General features: G+C 34.4%; 1 protein-coding gene across 1 annotated transcript; it reads right to left on the bottom strand.

The window, feature by feature from the left end:
- Positions 1 to 5,117: 5,117 nt before the first annotated feature.
- Positions 5,118 to 16,128, bottom strand: LOC142641852 (histone acetyltransferase HAC1-like). The gene is made up of 15 exons (XM_075816273.1): positions 14,563 to 16,128; positions 13,938 to 14,334; positions 13,621 to 13,851; positions 11,905 to 13,313; positions 10,827 to 11,108; positions 10,473 to 10,751; positions 10,172 to 10,300; positions 9,826 to 10,026; positions 9,586 to 9,728; positions 9,192 to 9,495; positions 7,792 to 7,931; positions 6,661 to 6,739; positions 6,073 to 6,546; positions 5,605 to 5,822; positions 5,118 to 5,499 (listed from the first exon to the last, which is right to left on the bottom strand). Exons 2-15 carry the CDS (start codon positions 14,314 to 14,316, stop codon positions 5,433 to 5,435), a joined length of 4,335 nt encoding a protein of 1,444 aa, XP_075672388.1. The 5' UTR covers positions 14,317 to 14,334; positions 14,563 to 16,128; the 3' UTR covers positions 5,118 to 5,432.
- Positions 16,129 to 16,578: the final 450 nt, after the last annotated feature.

Raw genomic sequence — 16,578 nt, forward strand, 5'->3', positions numbered from 1 at the left:
CTATAACATATCAACTAAGATGATTTGTCTTGATCATGGAAGTGGAGACTTCTAGTTGATATGTTAATATGTTTTAAGAATTAAGACATATTAAACTGGACTGCTATGAAATTTATTATTCTCCTAACGACTGTCAAATGAATAATAAATCTCACGACTTTTATTTACATGAACTGTTAATCTTGAGAGGATAATGGACCTGATCATGAAATGTAGGTTGTTTTGATATATCAGGAATGAGATCTAAAGTTACGATCAAAATCTCAGTATGTTGGGCAGCCACATTTAGTGTTGATGGAACATATATTCTCAAGATAGAATTCATAATCTCTTAACGGAGATATAAAATATTCCTTTGAGATAAGTTTAATGGGTTTGGTTATTCAGAGTATTAGGCCTAACCACTTTAGTAAGGAGATACTAAAGTATATATTTATGAAATTGGATTTCATAAATATATGATGAATAACTTAAATAATTAAATCGGATACTTAAGGATTAAGATGTAGTAATCTTCAAAATGGCAGTCTACATTTATAACTTTGTATTACTACGAATATTTTATGAAGAGGTCGCATGTATAATAAAGTCTTGAGATATAATTTATTAATAAGGTCTAGAGTACAATAATATTTATATAGTGGTATTTAATATAATTAATAGTAATTTTGGACTTGTCAAGAGTTGACAGAAAGTTCAAGGCCCATTGGAGCTAGTGTTTTATTAGTCCATTTTTGTGTTACTCCAAGCCACACACTAAAGCCCAATTGGAAAGGCCCAATAGGCCAGCCCAATTAGATAATCAGTTAGTTATAAAGGGAAAAACATACAGAAATTTTTTATTAGAAAAATGAGAGAGACGTCATTGTGAAATGGTGTGTATGTATGAGTGAAGCCACTCGATTATTCTCCCTTGAAAACTGATTGAAAGACCACACTTCTTGGGTGTCAAGTGGAATTGGAGTGAAGATTAAAAGTGTTCCCAGGTACTTCTAATCTTTTGTTTTGGATTTCACCACTCCAAGGTACACTATCTTGTTCTTAAATTCTGAAATTTACATAGTGCATGTTATCAATCATGAATGAAATTGACCCATGTTTGTTGCTTCCGCTGTGTGTTTTGTATGAGATACAAAACCATATTTTTCAACACTAGGATCATAACACCTTGCTAATGCCTGCAGTCTAATATCAAACAGAACTTGACAACGTAGATCTGCGATTCCTTAAGTACAAGTTGCCTCACCTAGCCTTTTGATTTTTTTAGTTGTACAAAACATTATTTTGTAGCGGGGATGGTATTCACAAGTATAGTTGAAATGCGATGATGGTAGGGAGTCGAGAATTTTTTTAACTATAAGTAGAGGAAATGCAGTCATTCTCACCTTTGGAATGTGTAGTCTTGGATAAACAACAATAGAAATTTTATTTTTGAAATTAACACAACAATTTTTCTACATTAATCAGAATTTGGATTTATCATACAAGTCCACATCTTCAAAACATGAGAGTAAATTCCTCAAAATTCGCTCCCACTCACTCCATTAAACTAGCACATCTCCGATGAGGAGAGTGGCACAAAACAAAGAAACCTATTCAAGATCCCCTATATAAATGCTAGAATTCATAAAATCCAAGGTATGTCAGAAATTTACTAACTCTTGCACTTTGAGAGTTTATGGAGATCTTGAGGGAAATTCTAACTTAACTATCGAAGGGTCCTTAGTCAACACCACATCGGTGTACTCTAATAGTGTTTTTTTTTTTTTCAAAGTCTTTAATCACATAAAAATTTTGACTATTCAGCCCATTGATTTCTCAAATCATCAGTTAGTGTTGTTTGTGAGGATTTTGTGTGAGTCATTTCACCGCTCCTAAAGGCTTGTATGGTTCAAATTCGATCAATGACTACAAACCTAAAAAATTCAAAAGTCGAAGATGCTTCTAAACCACAGCCTGATCTAGTCTAAAGACAATTTTTATCCATGGTAATTGCAATTGAAGAACTTACAAGACAATAGGGATTTGGCTCAACAAATTCATCGACGTAAGCATCAACATCACCAAAACCATCAACTTGAAGGGGAAGCTCACAGACAAGCCCCACCTAGGACAAACAATGGCAAGGATGACGTAGGGAGTAATGCCAACAGGGAAGACTTAGTTCAATCAAGGTCCCTAAAGGCTAGGGTTGCACCACACTTAGAAGCAAAGGTGAATTGAATGAAGATGACTATGCTAGAGATGATGCATGCCATGAAAGGAAAGACGGTGCATTTGGATGACCTAGTCCATCATACTGACTCCCCATTCACTATAGCCCTCTTGAATTTAGAATGCCCTAGATAGACTCATATGGCAGGCCACGAGATCCATGTGATTACTTAGAGACATAAGTATTATAGCATAATTGTTATAAAACTTTATTTGTAATAAATTTATCATAAAAAGCAACAATTATAAATTGTACACACATATCCATTATAATTATTCAATTGAAGTGATGAGAAATAAAAAATAAAAATAAAAACTTTGGAGGAATATCATAGAATAAAAGTTTATATAAAATTTCTCTTTCTCTTTCTCTTTCTCCTTAAATCTAAAATAAAATACACATCCTAAACATCCACAGTTAATCACATCATTTAAAAAACTCATAAATCTACAATGCCTGACCTTAACATCAAAATAGTAATTGTCGTTGTCACTCAATATCAAATGCAAGCTCCCCTTCCTTGTTTGTACCCAACTCATGCGGGGTAGGATTAGATAAAACAACAATGTTAGGGCTCGAAAGATTGAAAGTAAATGACATCGTTTTTGGTTTGTGTATTTGACATAGGATGGTATGACCGTTTGTGAGTAATTATATATAAAGGGATAGAAGTGCAAGAGGTGAAAATAGTGAATTAAAATGCAAAGAGGTTTGTGGTATGTGTGAAGGAGGAAAAGTCTTGGAATATTGAACTAAAGGATACAAAGAATATTTATTTTTTTATTAAAAATGTCTTGAAACATTGAAGCAAATAAAACAAAATTTCTATATTTAATTTGTTCTTATCTTGAGAATATTTTAATTCTTTTTGCATAGAATGCGCATATATATATATATATATATATATATATATTATTTTTTTTTTCTTGATTAGCCATTTCATTCCACACCTTATCAACATGTTCATTTAAATTTCATTTGCCGTCAATGATCATTTTATCTTTAAACACATCTTATTTCGCGGCCAAAATGACCAAATACCACTATTTGAAAAAATATGTAATGTTTTACCACTATTTGAGAAATATTTAACAATTTACCACTTTTTTAGAACTCAATTTTGTGAAACTTGAGTTTAAAATGGAGTTCAAGTTTCAAAAACTTGAGTACCATGTAAGAAAAACATCATTCCCCATAGCACTCACATGGCCACACATTATTTACCTTCAAAAAAAAACAAAAATATCTTACCACACTTTACATCAATGTACTTTGCATGCCTTTCTAACTCTTTTATTTAAGGTATTGGAAAGGGAAATTATAATAAAGCTGGCAGTGGTGCTGGACATGGGGCAGAGGGATGACATCACAAAGTCAGACAATGTTGGTTTGCAGCTAATAAAACTATGTAAATAGTAAATTTTAAGTCTGTGGAACTTTATATACAAGGAACTCAAGTCTGTGAAACTTGAGTTCTAGGTGCCATTTTTTATAGAACTCGAGTTTTAAAAACTTGAGTAACATGTTAAACTCGAGTTTGTGAAACTCGAGTTCCAAAAGAGTGGTAGATTGCAAAATATTTCTCAATCAACGGTAAAATACTACTTATTTGGCCTTGTTTCACACCCTTGAAACCCCACCACTTAATCCTTGGGTTTTTTTTTTTTTGTTTAGTTTAGTATCTCTTCTTCTCCATCTTCTAATATACAAATATTTAGTACCACCATCCTACGTTGAGTGGTTATACTCTCTCTTGGTAGATGGTATTATCTTACAATCTTTACAATATTTACCATCCACTTTTTGAGTAAGGATGAAATCTATTTGACTAACGTTTGTCCCACTTTTAAAGGTAATTAAATATGATTCTCTCTGGTTGAACCAAATATTTGCTTATATCAAATCATAAGCTTTTTCAAAATCTAGGATAGCATCTCATGATTCATTCTTTATTCCATATCCCTAACTTCTATGAACTCTTTCAAAGTTCCTACTCTCTTTTCCAACATAACCATTCAGGTCTCCTCCAATAAATACATTTTTCATCATTTGGTAACCCTTGAATCAATTCGTCCATGTACTCCCAAAATTTTTGTTTAATCAATTCATCCATGTACTCCCTAAATTTTTGTTTAATGGATTCTTCTGATCATATATGAGAGCGTAAAACATTACTATTTGTAACCCAAAAAAAAAAGAAGAAGAAGAAGAAGAAGAAGAGATTTTGATTCGTGACGATGAAAGTTCTCATGTGCATTTTCTAACGCAGAATTCCAAATCTTATAGGGTAAATTACACTTTTAACATTTTCTGAAAATAGATATAGGGTTTGTTTAAGCATTTTCTTTTGGAGTCACCATAAATAGATATAGGGTTTGAGTTGGAACTTTTTGAAAGTGTAAGGTTTTTCTTTTTCTTTTTTTCTTTTTTTCTTTTTTTGAGAAAGAAAGTGTAAGGTTTAATTTGAAATTTCAGAAAATATAACGTATGATGTATCATTAATTATGAGGTTTAAATTGTGATTTGCCAATACTATGACATTACCGAATTACACATTTCAAAATTTGACAAAATCACTATTTTTTTTACGTTACATATACTCCTATTTTGATGTTCTACCTGCTATGTGTCTACTGCACCGAATTTTGTTATGCTGGTAAATTTCTCTTACTTTTTGATTGAGACCCAAAATTCGTAGGAAGGAGATAAAACAACTTGATTATTTTATAAGTAGTAATATGATCACCTTTACTTGTATATTTCCTAAAAGAATTGAGTAAGTAAAAAGGATGTTGTAAAAACAGGATTGATTCTTGTGACAACATAATAACAGATATGCTTTGTATGAAAGGCTACTAAAATAGCAAATTCACAATTGATTTTGGGAAATATCAAGCAATACACTAAGAAAACTTCTTCTTCTTCTTTTTTTGGTATGAATGAGAAAGCTTTTGTTTACACATAATTGTAAGACAATAATGAAGCTGCTATCTAATTGCATGAATGAATTTCCTGAACCAACTGCATAATTAGTAACTGTAAACATTTTGATTTACATATATTTGTACCATTATACAGACGCTAGCTAACTGTATGGTTGAATTTTCTTCACAATTGTATACTTCAGCTGCTTTTGTTAACCCTCCTGCTCTATCTGTACACTTGGGAGAATCAACTGTTCTCTGCCGCCTTCAATGCTTTTGCTAACTGACAAAATCTAAGTGGCATCCCTGCACCAAGTATCAGTTTGCAATGCTCGAGCTTCTGCATGTTTCTTCAAATCCCTGGAATTGAAGTAAACAGATTTAAATAATGAGAATGTTCTAAAATCATTAGAGTTAAGGCGTATGAATCAAGATTATGACTTAAAAATGAAAGTAATAACACACATGCAATGTGGTATGCGACAATCTGATTCTGTACAATTTCTCGAGTGCAATATCAGCAACGCCCGTCCCTTCGTGCACTGTTGACAATCCCCACGAACCCAAGAAGTGCACTTCTTTGCATGCTGGAACAGCCTTCTGATTTTAAGACAGTTTTGGTCGGAGCAGGGACACACTTTACATTGAAATGCATGTGCTAAAACAGCCAGCAATTTTCTTTTCTGCAACACCAATTTACAAGATTACTCACTAAATTGTAATGACAAAAGGAAAAGTACTGAGCATCAGTTGCCTACTATTACAAGTTATAATACATGTAATCCTTCATAAACCAATTGCAAACCCTAGATATCTTCTTATAAGAACAAACTACGGAAACATTGACAAGATCAAAATCTGTTCAAGAGGAATGTGAATTTCATGATTAAGTCATCACTTTAAAACTGAAAATAAATGATAGAGACTTCTTACACAGATCTCTTTTTTTGTTGAAGAATGGACATGTGATGCCTTTTGGCTTGCCTCTTTAATCACTTTTCTTGTTGAAGAATGAACATGTGATGTCTTTTGCTTTGCTTCTTTAGTCTCTACCCCATGACAAGTTGTGGGAAGCTTTTGAATCAACTCATGATTATGAAAAGAACGTCCTTTCTCTTGATCAGATGCAGCACTGATGACTAACTCTGGGCAGATCCAACATCCTCTGTTCTTGTCAACAGCAGAATCCTTAAGGCAGTTGCTGCAGTTGGTTTCAGTGGTTTCCAGTGTTGGATTGTGGAGATGATGCAGAATCATCATTGAGGAATGCTTAGCCCGCCGAAGTGTGTCAAACTGATAATGGTTGCCTTGACAAAAGCTCAAGAAAGTATGCCTATTTTCAAATAATCCAGTATCTAAAGTAAGATCTTCATCCTTGGTAACTGAAGGCACATCATCAACCATAACCTGAAAGGGGCAAGAAAGCCATATTAATAGACTGGGTGGAGATGAATATGTACCAAATATTGGCACCTTGTAATCACAAAACTATTGATTGAAATCTACAGGCTTGACATTCACCTGAGAGAGTAAATGCTTATCCTTGCTCATAGAAGTATGTGTGTCCATCCCATAGAGGTTTTTCTTCTCATCATGGCATCTGCATCATTTGATTGGAACAAAAAGTAATTCATTTCAGTTATATATCCTTTCAATAAGTCAGCAACACATGCATTTTCATAACTGGTTGATTATCTTGCTTATTATTGAGACTAAAAAGTTCATCAAATCTTCAAATTAGTAAGTCAATAAACGAAGGCAGAAAGATATGCAGTTTCGCCTACAACTACAGTGCGATAACAAAATAAATGATTAATTAATATGACTATGTAACTATGACTACTGGAATTTAGTTCTAAATGTCTTCTTTTAAGAACAAACTATTTTATGTCGTAACAATCAAATTCTAAACATGACTAGAAGGGTATTTACATATCCATTTTATCAACAGAGATACTTGGAGCAGGAAAGTTCTAATTTCACTAAATTTTTTATTAAGAAATAAAGATTTTGTATAATTTTGTTAAGTTATTGTTATTAAGTCGTCCATCAATTCTGTTTTCTGGCAGAGATTGAGCTTTTTCCAGCAATGAGTTATAAGGCTGAAGTCCCTTTGCATTACATGGATTTCGTTGTCAACAAGGCAGTTGCAGAGTGTGGGCCACATTATAGTTAGATTAGATACATATGACCTAGGAACATCACTCCTATATACTATCGAACTTCACTTGCACAAAAACTCCTTTGGTGTGTGGTTACCAATTAAATAGTTTTCGAGACAAATGTGTATAACATTACTTATGAATGGCTATATCAAATGCTTTGCAGTGGTCTATTATTACCTACTATTCATTACAGCAAATAACCACCATATTACATAGTTGAGATCTTGCATCTACATAGACCACATTTGACGAATATTCAGTTTGCACCACACTTCTACATTTCTTATATTGTCTAATTATTTCTTGAGAGGATGGAAGAGCCATTGAAATAAAATAGCATAGTAGGGCTACACGACAAATGTCATAACTTATATGAATATAGAAGAAAATAAATGCTTATAGAGCACTGAAGCCACCATAAATGATAATCCTTGACAAGCAGAGGCAAAAATTTTAAAGAAAGTGTGGTTTTAAATAAAGTTGTTACCTTTCACACAGCTGAAAATTTTTGTACTGTTTGCAAACCCATCGGTGACCAGATAATATCACTTCACAGCAGTGTGTGCAAATAAACTGAAAGTGGACAATTATGAAGTTCTCCTTATTGGGTAATATAGTTTTCCCAACCTGTAAAGTGAGAAAGAAAAAAATATATATAATGAAAAAGAATTAGTAAAAAATGCAATCATATGGAAAGAAAACTAATTCATTCATCCTTTGAGCTTATTGTCCTAATGCTAGATGAAAATGTGCAAGTTTACTGAATTTCAGGAAGTTCTAACATTGAATTAAATGTATAATGGATATAGTCAACCTTCTACAATCTCCAATGTTCTCACAAAAATAAGCAGAATGTTAAAATTCATGTAAGAGCAGAAAACCCCTAAGATGCCCCCCTTGAAGAAAATTTTTTATTTATTATTATTTAAAAAAAACTCATGATTATATGAAAATCATAAAATAAATCCTGAGCAGTATCCTTCTGACCCTAAATGGATTAACATGATCTCAGAACCTATAGAGGGAACCCACTCCATTCCTTTTCTTAGGTCCCAAGACATCGAATATCAGGCATGGTTCATGTAACCTGACTTAGCTTGCCCCTCACCCATCAAAAGTATCAAGCCGTTATTTGGTTAATGCATAAGAAAGGTGAAAAGTTTTAAGTTCTAATCTTGTCAAATCCTTCAAAAGAAAGACTTTTTTAGCAACTCCTACTTGCACCAAAAATTTCCTGATAACAAGACTCTTTTTACAAAAACTACAAAATGGCAAACAACTTCAGAAATGGCTTCTTAATGTAAGCAGGTCAACTTTTAGAAAATGATATTAAAGGAAAGCACCAAAAAAATATCTTCAAAGTTAAATCTAGTTAAGCATCCCTAGTTGTGGTCATGACTATTTTAATCGTAGTGTGTTAAACACTACGATTAAAATTTGTGTCAACCTATGCCTGACACTTGTTTCAAAAATAATATTAAAAAAAATTAATTCCTTTATTGAAAATAGTGCAGAATTATGTGGTAATAAGATAGTTAATGTTTTCCCAAAACCTAATATATCTAGTTCTTATGGATGCAAACTGATAATCATATAACCATCACCCTGAGTCTAGAATACATGTTGTATCTCAGTGTCTGCCACCTCATCTCCAAAATAAATACTTATACTCTACCTATTTCCAATTCCATGGTAATGTTTCCTATTTATAAAGTAAATGCCATGCAGACCTAGGTTAGTTGATCAGTGGAATTCTTTAATGGCTCTCAAAAGTCAAAACATTAACTTAGGCTTAGCTTGCATTGACTATGCAAACTAATTTAATCAAGTTTTTTTTTTTTTTTTTGATAAGTAAACTAATTTAATCAAGTTGAGTAAGAGATTTACTTCTTGCATGATTAGAATATCTTTTGTAGTGCTCCCAGAAGGATTTGCATGTCCCATGGCTTTTAAAGCTCTATTTGTCATTACTTTCTTCAATTTCCTCTGAGACTCTCCAGGGTTATCTTCTTCAAGACGCCTGATCACATCCTCAACAGCTCCAGACCAATAGTCACCATCAAAGTAAGGTAAACGAGCTGCTGTAACCTTGTACTTGCATTCTCCATTAGGAACAAAGAAGTTATCATATAAATTAGTAGAATTGATCACAATATTTTCTTTGGCTGCTTTCCTCAGCATCAACTGATACCTGCAAATTTGGGGAGGAAAACACTTGTTCAAGAGAGAGAGAGGGAGAGAGAGAGAGAGAGAGAGAGAGAGGGGGGGGGGGCGGAGATACCAGTGCCGCAGCTTATCAGACTTTGGTGTTTTCTGAATCTCTGGATGGCAATATAATATATAATCTTCTCCCTCGGAAGGTGGGCAGGCCCAAATGTAGCAGGATGCAAAACCTCGATTCTTACAAAAATCAAGGTATCCTAACTGACGATGAGCAAAATAAAATGAGACATTATATTTTAATTGTATCAGTCACAACCAGAGGAAGGAAACAAGTAGCGAAAGAAACAAAGTAACTTACCATTATTTCATGGTAAACAAAGGTACGGAGACATTCTCCAGTAATAGTTTTTATCTCAGGCCTGAAGTGCTTGACAGAATCAAGATATGCAAGATAAACACATCGTTGATTTGGAGGACTGCATTCTGAGCCAAACTCCTGGACGTACATACCAAAAAGGCATACATCTACTCCTTCAATCTTTTGAAACAAAAGAATCACCTAAAATGGAGAAAGAGTGTAGTCAGATTTTATTGGAATAATATTAACTGGTCATGACATTGAAAGATCTGCAATATGATTCGACATGATAAAAAGTAAATCAATTAACCTAAAAAAAATCCCCCAAGTGAAATCTCTTTCTCACCTTTGATTTGTATTGGAATTCAGCAGAGTACTCTTCATCATCAAAGATATCCAAAAACTGCTTCTTCACTTTCAAATGTTTGTCAACAGATGAAACCACTCTGACAACAAGATCTTCTGCTCCTGGCACCTAGTTAGCATTATGAAGAATATACAGTTATTAATCTTCTTTTCTCTAATCTAATACTTGCTAACAGATAGTTGGAAACATAAATGTATGCACACAGATGGCAATATAAGCACAACCAAACATGTAAGATTGCTAAAAATGCATTATCCTCGTATGGAGTTTGTATATATACCTCGTCAAGATTTTTTCCTTCAAACTTTGCTCTCTCTTCTTTCTCTCGCGTCAGACTCCTAAAGAGTCTTTGCTCTATGTGATCACTAAGCATGGTACTAGGCAGATCCTTTGCCCCCAAAACACCACTCTTTGGCAAGGGTACACATTTGCCAGTTTCTATTTCTTTTATGAAGCATTTGGGGCATATGTACTCAGCTTTTTTTTCCAAATCTCTTTTTTCATTATAAAGAGCACATATCTGATGTTGCCATCGGTCACATTTATCACATTGAACCCACTGCAAGCAAACAGGATGTGAGTCTTTCATGATTTTCTTTTTTGGGAAAACAAAACAAATTATGATATAGCTTACCGGTTCTTCAGCTTCCTCATCATTCTTTTTTTTAACAAGTGCTGCCTTGGAAACAGAAATACCCTGGAATATGATATTCCCACCTCGAGAGTGCTTGCAGCATGAGTTACAAAAGCAATTTCGTGTACCATTTTCATCTGTTGTAGAGTAGTAAATTACACTGCGCTTGATACGAGCACCACAACGTGAACAATACATAGGTACAGGGGCAAAAAAATGATTTCCTGATGCACACAACTGACATACATTTTCACTGTTTCCCCTTTCTTCCTTTGGTATAGTCTGTTTAGAAAAGGATACATATGCATATTAATGCTCGTATGAACTGAATCTATTAAATGAAAAACGAGTAGTTACATCATTAACAAAAAGTCAGACTATTAATTTGGTCCTCCAACTACTAAGTAAAGTTCAATTTGGTTCCTACACTATTAATTGTTTCAATTAGTCTTTCAACTTTCAAAATCAAGTCCTTGTCATCCTTGGGTATTCTTCCTGTTGAAATTGACTTGATTTTGATTTTTTTTTTTTTTACACTTTCCATAACAACCGTTTATAGTGTGCTTCATTTACCTCATCAAGTAATTTTGTTAAAATTAAAATGGAGATAAGATCCAAATATAAAATTGACTTGATTTTGAAAGTTGAGGGGCCAGATTGATACAATTAATGCTGGAGGGAAAAAAATGATACAATTAATGCATGAGGGACTAAAATGAGAGAGTTAATATTTGAAAGACCAAATTGAACTGTACCCAATAGTTGAAGGACCAAACTAATAATTTAACCTTTTAAAAAAGTAGAACAGAATGGCCCTCTCAAAGTCAAGCAGCTAATATGTAGATGCCCCGTTTACTAGATCAGAACCACCACATCAGACATCAATATAAGAATTATAGGCATGAGCCAAGTTGTTCAAGTAAGAGGAGCTAAAAGGACAAAAGGGACGCCAGAAAAGAAATGTAGTCTAAGATTATGGATGTCACAAAAAAATAACAGAAATATATAGCACCATGCAGGAAAAGGCAGAAAGGAGACACCTAACAGCATAACCAAAGCAGTAGTATAATGTACTCACCTTGCCAACCTGCTTCCTAAAACTCAATATATGTTCCTTTAATTGCTCTGCTGTGAAAAAATCAGTTAAGGAGACACCCCTTATCTTCGTATTCCCCGACTGAACTTCTGCAAAATTAGTTTCTGGTGCAGTAGATTTATTTTCTATTTCTGGATCTGTGTGATACATCTCACTCCTGACCTTTACCTCCTTCTCTATATGATCAAAGCTGAGCTCTTTAGGAAGAACAGGCACACTCCTGGACCCCAATTTACTAGAATTCGCATTGACATCATCTTCCATATCCACCATGGGAACCTCAGAATTAATAGAAGGAGAAGAATCAAAGTTTACAAGTCCTTCAGGAGTGCATGGTTGAACCAACGATGAAGCCGATTGATGAGAAGTTTCATTTTCATTTGGAGAGGTACATAAAGGATTTTCCATCTTCTGACGTTTTAAAGGAGGCAGCACATCAAAATAGATGACAGAATTGGGCCCATCAGGACCTCTACGATAAAAATTCGTTAGAAGGCTATTTGCAGTTCTTTTTGACCGAAAACCAATTCTCGTGGACATTCCTGAAGCCACGTGTTGAACCCCATCTAACTTTTCTGAAAGAAACTGAGGTTGCTCACATTCATTTTGATGGGATTGGTGTTGGCTCTTTTCAGACTTCTTCTGGGAGTGAATAGGAAGAACAGGCACAGTGCTGGACCCCAATTTACTGGGATTTGCATTGACCATATCCGCCATGGGAACCTCAGAATTAATAGACGGAGAAGAATCAAACTTTTGCATTAAGTTTAGAAGTCCTTCAGGAGTGCATGATTGAACCAACGATGGAGCCAATTGATGAGAAGTTTCGTATTCATTTGGAGAGGTACATAAAGTATTTTCCATCTTCTGGTGTTTTAAAGGAGGCAGCACGTCAAAATAGTTGCCAGAATTGAGCCCATCAGGACCTCTAAAATAAAAATCCATTAGAAGGCTATTTGCAGTTCTTTTTGACTGCAAACCAGTTCGTGTGGAAATTCCTGAAGCCAAGTTTTGAACCCCATCTAACTTTTCTGAACGAAACTGAGGTTCCTCACATTCATTTTGATGGCAAAGTTCATATTGATCAACCAAGTAGCGTTCTGACCATGCCATAGATGACTTATCAAACTGCACATATGACTGATGGGATTGGTGTTGGCTATTTTCAGACTTCAGGGAGTAAGATTGCACTATATCCTCAAGAGTTGAGATCTGTCCAGAGGAGATCATGCTAGGCAAAGCAGGTACAGGAACTTGGTATGTACCCTGCTGAGGAATCAAAAAATCTGAAGGATGTTCTCTAAATGCAGATGGAAGCACCATTGATTGAGTTAAAAGGTTATTCCCCACACAACCTTGAACATTTATCGGATCCAATTGGGACAGCATTGCTATGAGTAAGAAACAAAAAGCACCAAAACAGGGAAAAATAAATGAATATATAAGATGATATCTAGAAATATAATTGGGTATGTTTCTTTATGGTATAATATAAAAAGGAAATAATAATATACCAAAAAAATCAAATTTCACAAATGGCATTGATAGTCCATTGCACAGATAAAATCACAAATTTCAAGATAATAAGTCCACCGCAGATTGGTAAATTACTAAGTGGTATCTGAGAAAACATTTACCCAATCACATGGGCTCAGTGAACAATAGTATTTGGAACATGCAAAAACTTACAAAACATACCATGATCAAGTAGTTGCTGTTGAAAATGGCATTTGACTAATGCCTCAGAATCATACTTTTGACTGCCCTGAAGAGAGCCTGGTCCTCCATTAAAAAATCCAGCATCAGAAAGTTCATCCTCGTTGGAAAACATAGTGATGTTTGAAGTCTCCTTAGGAGAAAGAATCATTGGTAGAAGCAACTCCTCCATATCACAAGACATGAGCATATTGGCATATTCCCATTCATTTCCTATAGAAGAATATGATTAGACCAAGAGCTAGAAACTGTACAGAATTGTTTAACAAAGGTAGCATTGGATGGGCTAAGTGGCTCACCTTTCATGAAGTGCAATTGACCAGTTTCTTTTGTAATGACCATGCTATGCTCAGTAAAGTCAGTGCTAGCAACATCAAAAGAATCATGAGGAGGCTTAGGTGCACCTGAGTTGCAGTAGCCATGTTGCAAGCTCAAAGCTGGCGTAATCTCAGATAAGGGAATTGGCAGGGAAGGAAGATCCTTGGCTACTTGTTGATAGGAGTTTGCATCATAAATGTTGTGTTGGGGTAAAGGATCCCGCCACCAACTTGCAGAGCTTTCTTGTTTACAACCTAAGCCATTCTCTCCCAGCTGGGATAGACTCTGGAAATTTGGGATAGAAAGGTTTGGTATCTGACCAAGGGTCTGGCCAAACATGTATTGCTTAGAATTCATCATCTTCTTGTTTCAATCAATCTGCAAAGCATCAAAAAAAGTAAATGAATATAAATACAAACATACAAGCACACACGTGTGTGTGTGTGTGTATATATATATATATATATATATATATCAAGAGAGAGAGAGAGATTATATTAGAAGCATAATTTGATAGAGTCCAATCATAATAATGATAATTTTAAAATAACTCATAAAACACCTTAAATCAGAACAAAAGAAATGATTTAAAAATAAATAAATTACCCAAAACAAAAGGCAAATGTGTTTGTTAGTGAAGCACATAGGAAGATGTCAAACTGAAGGATGTTATGTGAAGCCTCAGAACTCTTTTTCCTGGGAAAGGAACATTGAAGAATACATGGTCCTTCCACAAGAAAATTCCAATAGTCGGTGCAGATGAAACCAGATTTTTGGACATCTATAAAAAGGATATGTGCTAATAAACCCCACACTGGCAAATTATGATGCTAGCAGAATACTTTATAAACACATTCTTCTTAAAAAAGCAGACAAGCGTATCCTTCACCTTTGTAATATTTTCTAGGAACACAATATAATTTTGGTTTTAGCAACTAGTGGATGGGAATAAAATAGGTGCTTATTAGGTCATATGAAAAGGTCTAATCCAACATGTAACAAAGCTCCGTAATATGAACAATTGGTTGGAAATGTCTACAGGGCTTCGCCTGCAGCCACCATAATCAGACCTGACAAGAGGCATGCAGCTGAAAACCATAGAAGGTTCAACTGTAGCTAACAAATTCAGACCCAACAAAAGTTGCACAACCAAACATCACCCACAATGTAAGTGTCTGTCCAATGGTTGTCTACACTTGCAAAGTAGTGTACTCTCCCCAAAAACTAGCAACATCAAACATTGTTTCTCATTTCTTCATGCCAAACACCAGGTTAAAATTTGTATGATTCCACAAATTTAAAAAACTTATAATATTATTGAACCTAAATCTATACTCCAAAAAATGGTTACATGCAACAGAATTAAAAAATAAATAAATAAATACAGCAAAAGCACAAAACCAAGAGATATTTCATTTTTCAGCAAAGGAAACCCACTAAAAGTAACAGTTTACAATCTGCAAAAACAATCCCATTATCAAGAAACAGCTTATTTTCTTGAAATCAGCAAAAATATGACACTCAAAATAGCCTGGCACACACAATTCTATCTAATCCAAATCAGAATTTACCCAATTGCATTTAAGGTTTCCTGTTTTCTTATATCTTGGTTTTGTTTTTTGTTTTTTGTTTTTTCTCCTGCCTAATCGTCCGCCTCAACATCAACATTTCAAGGAGCTCCAGCTCAATTGGCACCGCTCCCCCTTATAAAAAAAAGTAAGGAGGAGGGGTGAAGCTATGGATCCACAGCCCTAACATGTGCACTCATAACTTGCCAATCAAGGGAAAAAAAGTGGTTAATAAAAGTCTATTCCATATTAGCACTATTAAAAATATATATATTTTCTTGTTACACGCTTATATGAAAGATTACAATTCTAGTCAAACCAAAAACCAAAGTCATAAAATAGTCACTTATTGACTGACTAAATCGAATTAATTCCTAGAAGCAGAAGCTAAATTCTCCATGATTGGAATTAGGGTTTCCACTGTCCCAACCCAAACGTCAACGTTTCAAGCTCTAAAACCCTACGCAACCAGAGAATCAGTAAGAACATTAACTAGTCTCGATTTTAAGAACATAATTATGGAATAAAAAATGAAACAAATAAAAAAGAAATCCCCAAATTTTGAAGTTTAGGCAGTGAGATACAAATTAGGGTTTTTGATTTTGACAGTCCCAGCACCCCCCCCCCCCCACCCCAAAAAACGTCGACGTTTTGGGATTCAAAAACAGTAAAGTCATAAGAGAACCATTAGTAATGGTGATTTATTATTGTGAAAGAGAATTAAGAAAATAATAAACCCTAACCCTAACCCTAACCCTAACCCTAAAAAGGAAGAGAAAGAGAAAAAGGATTAAAGAAAAGAACCTTAAACGACTTGCTCTTTCTCTGTCGGTGGGCCCGCCCGTTAGTTCTTTTCTTTGGATTTTTTTATCCGACTCTCATTAATTTAGCTCAAACTCGAAATTATGGTACTGGTCCTTTTATATACACAGTGAAGTAATAGAGTTCACTTAAGTTACTGCTACGTTCACAACAGTTTCACAACAAAGTCAAACATCTTCTTATCTTATAGTATGTTTTACAGTTTACAACAATTTTTTACCTTTCACAACAA

Source organism: Castanea sativa, chromosome 1, assembly GCF_040712315.1.
Source record: "Castanea sativa cultivar Marrone di Chiusa Pesio chromosome 1, ASM4071231v1".
NCBI lineage: Eukaryota > Viridiplantae > Streptophyta > Magnoliopsida > Fagales > Fagaceae > Castanea > Castanea sativa.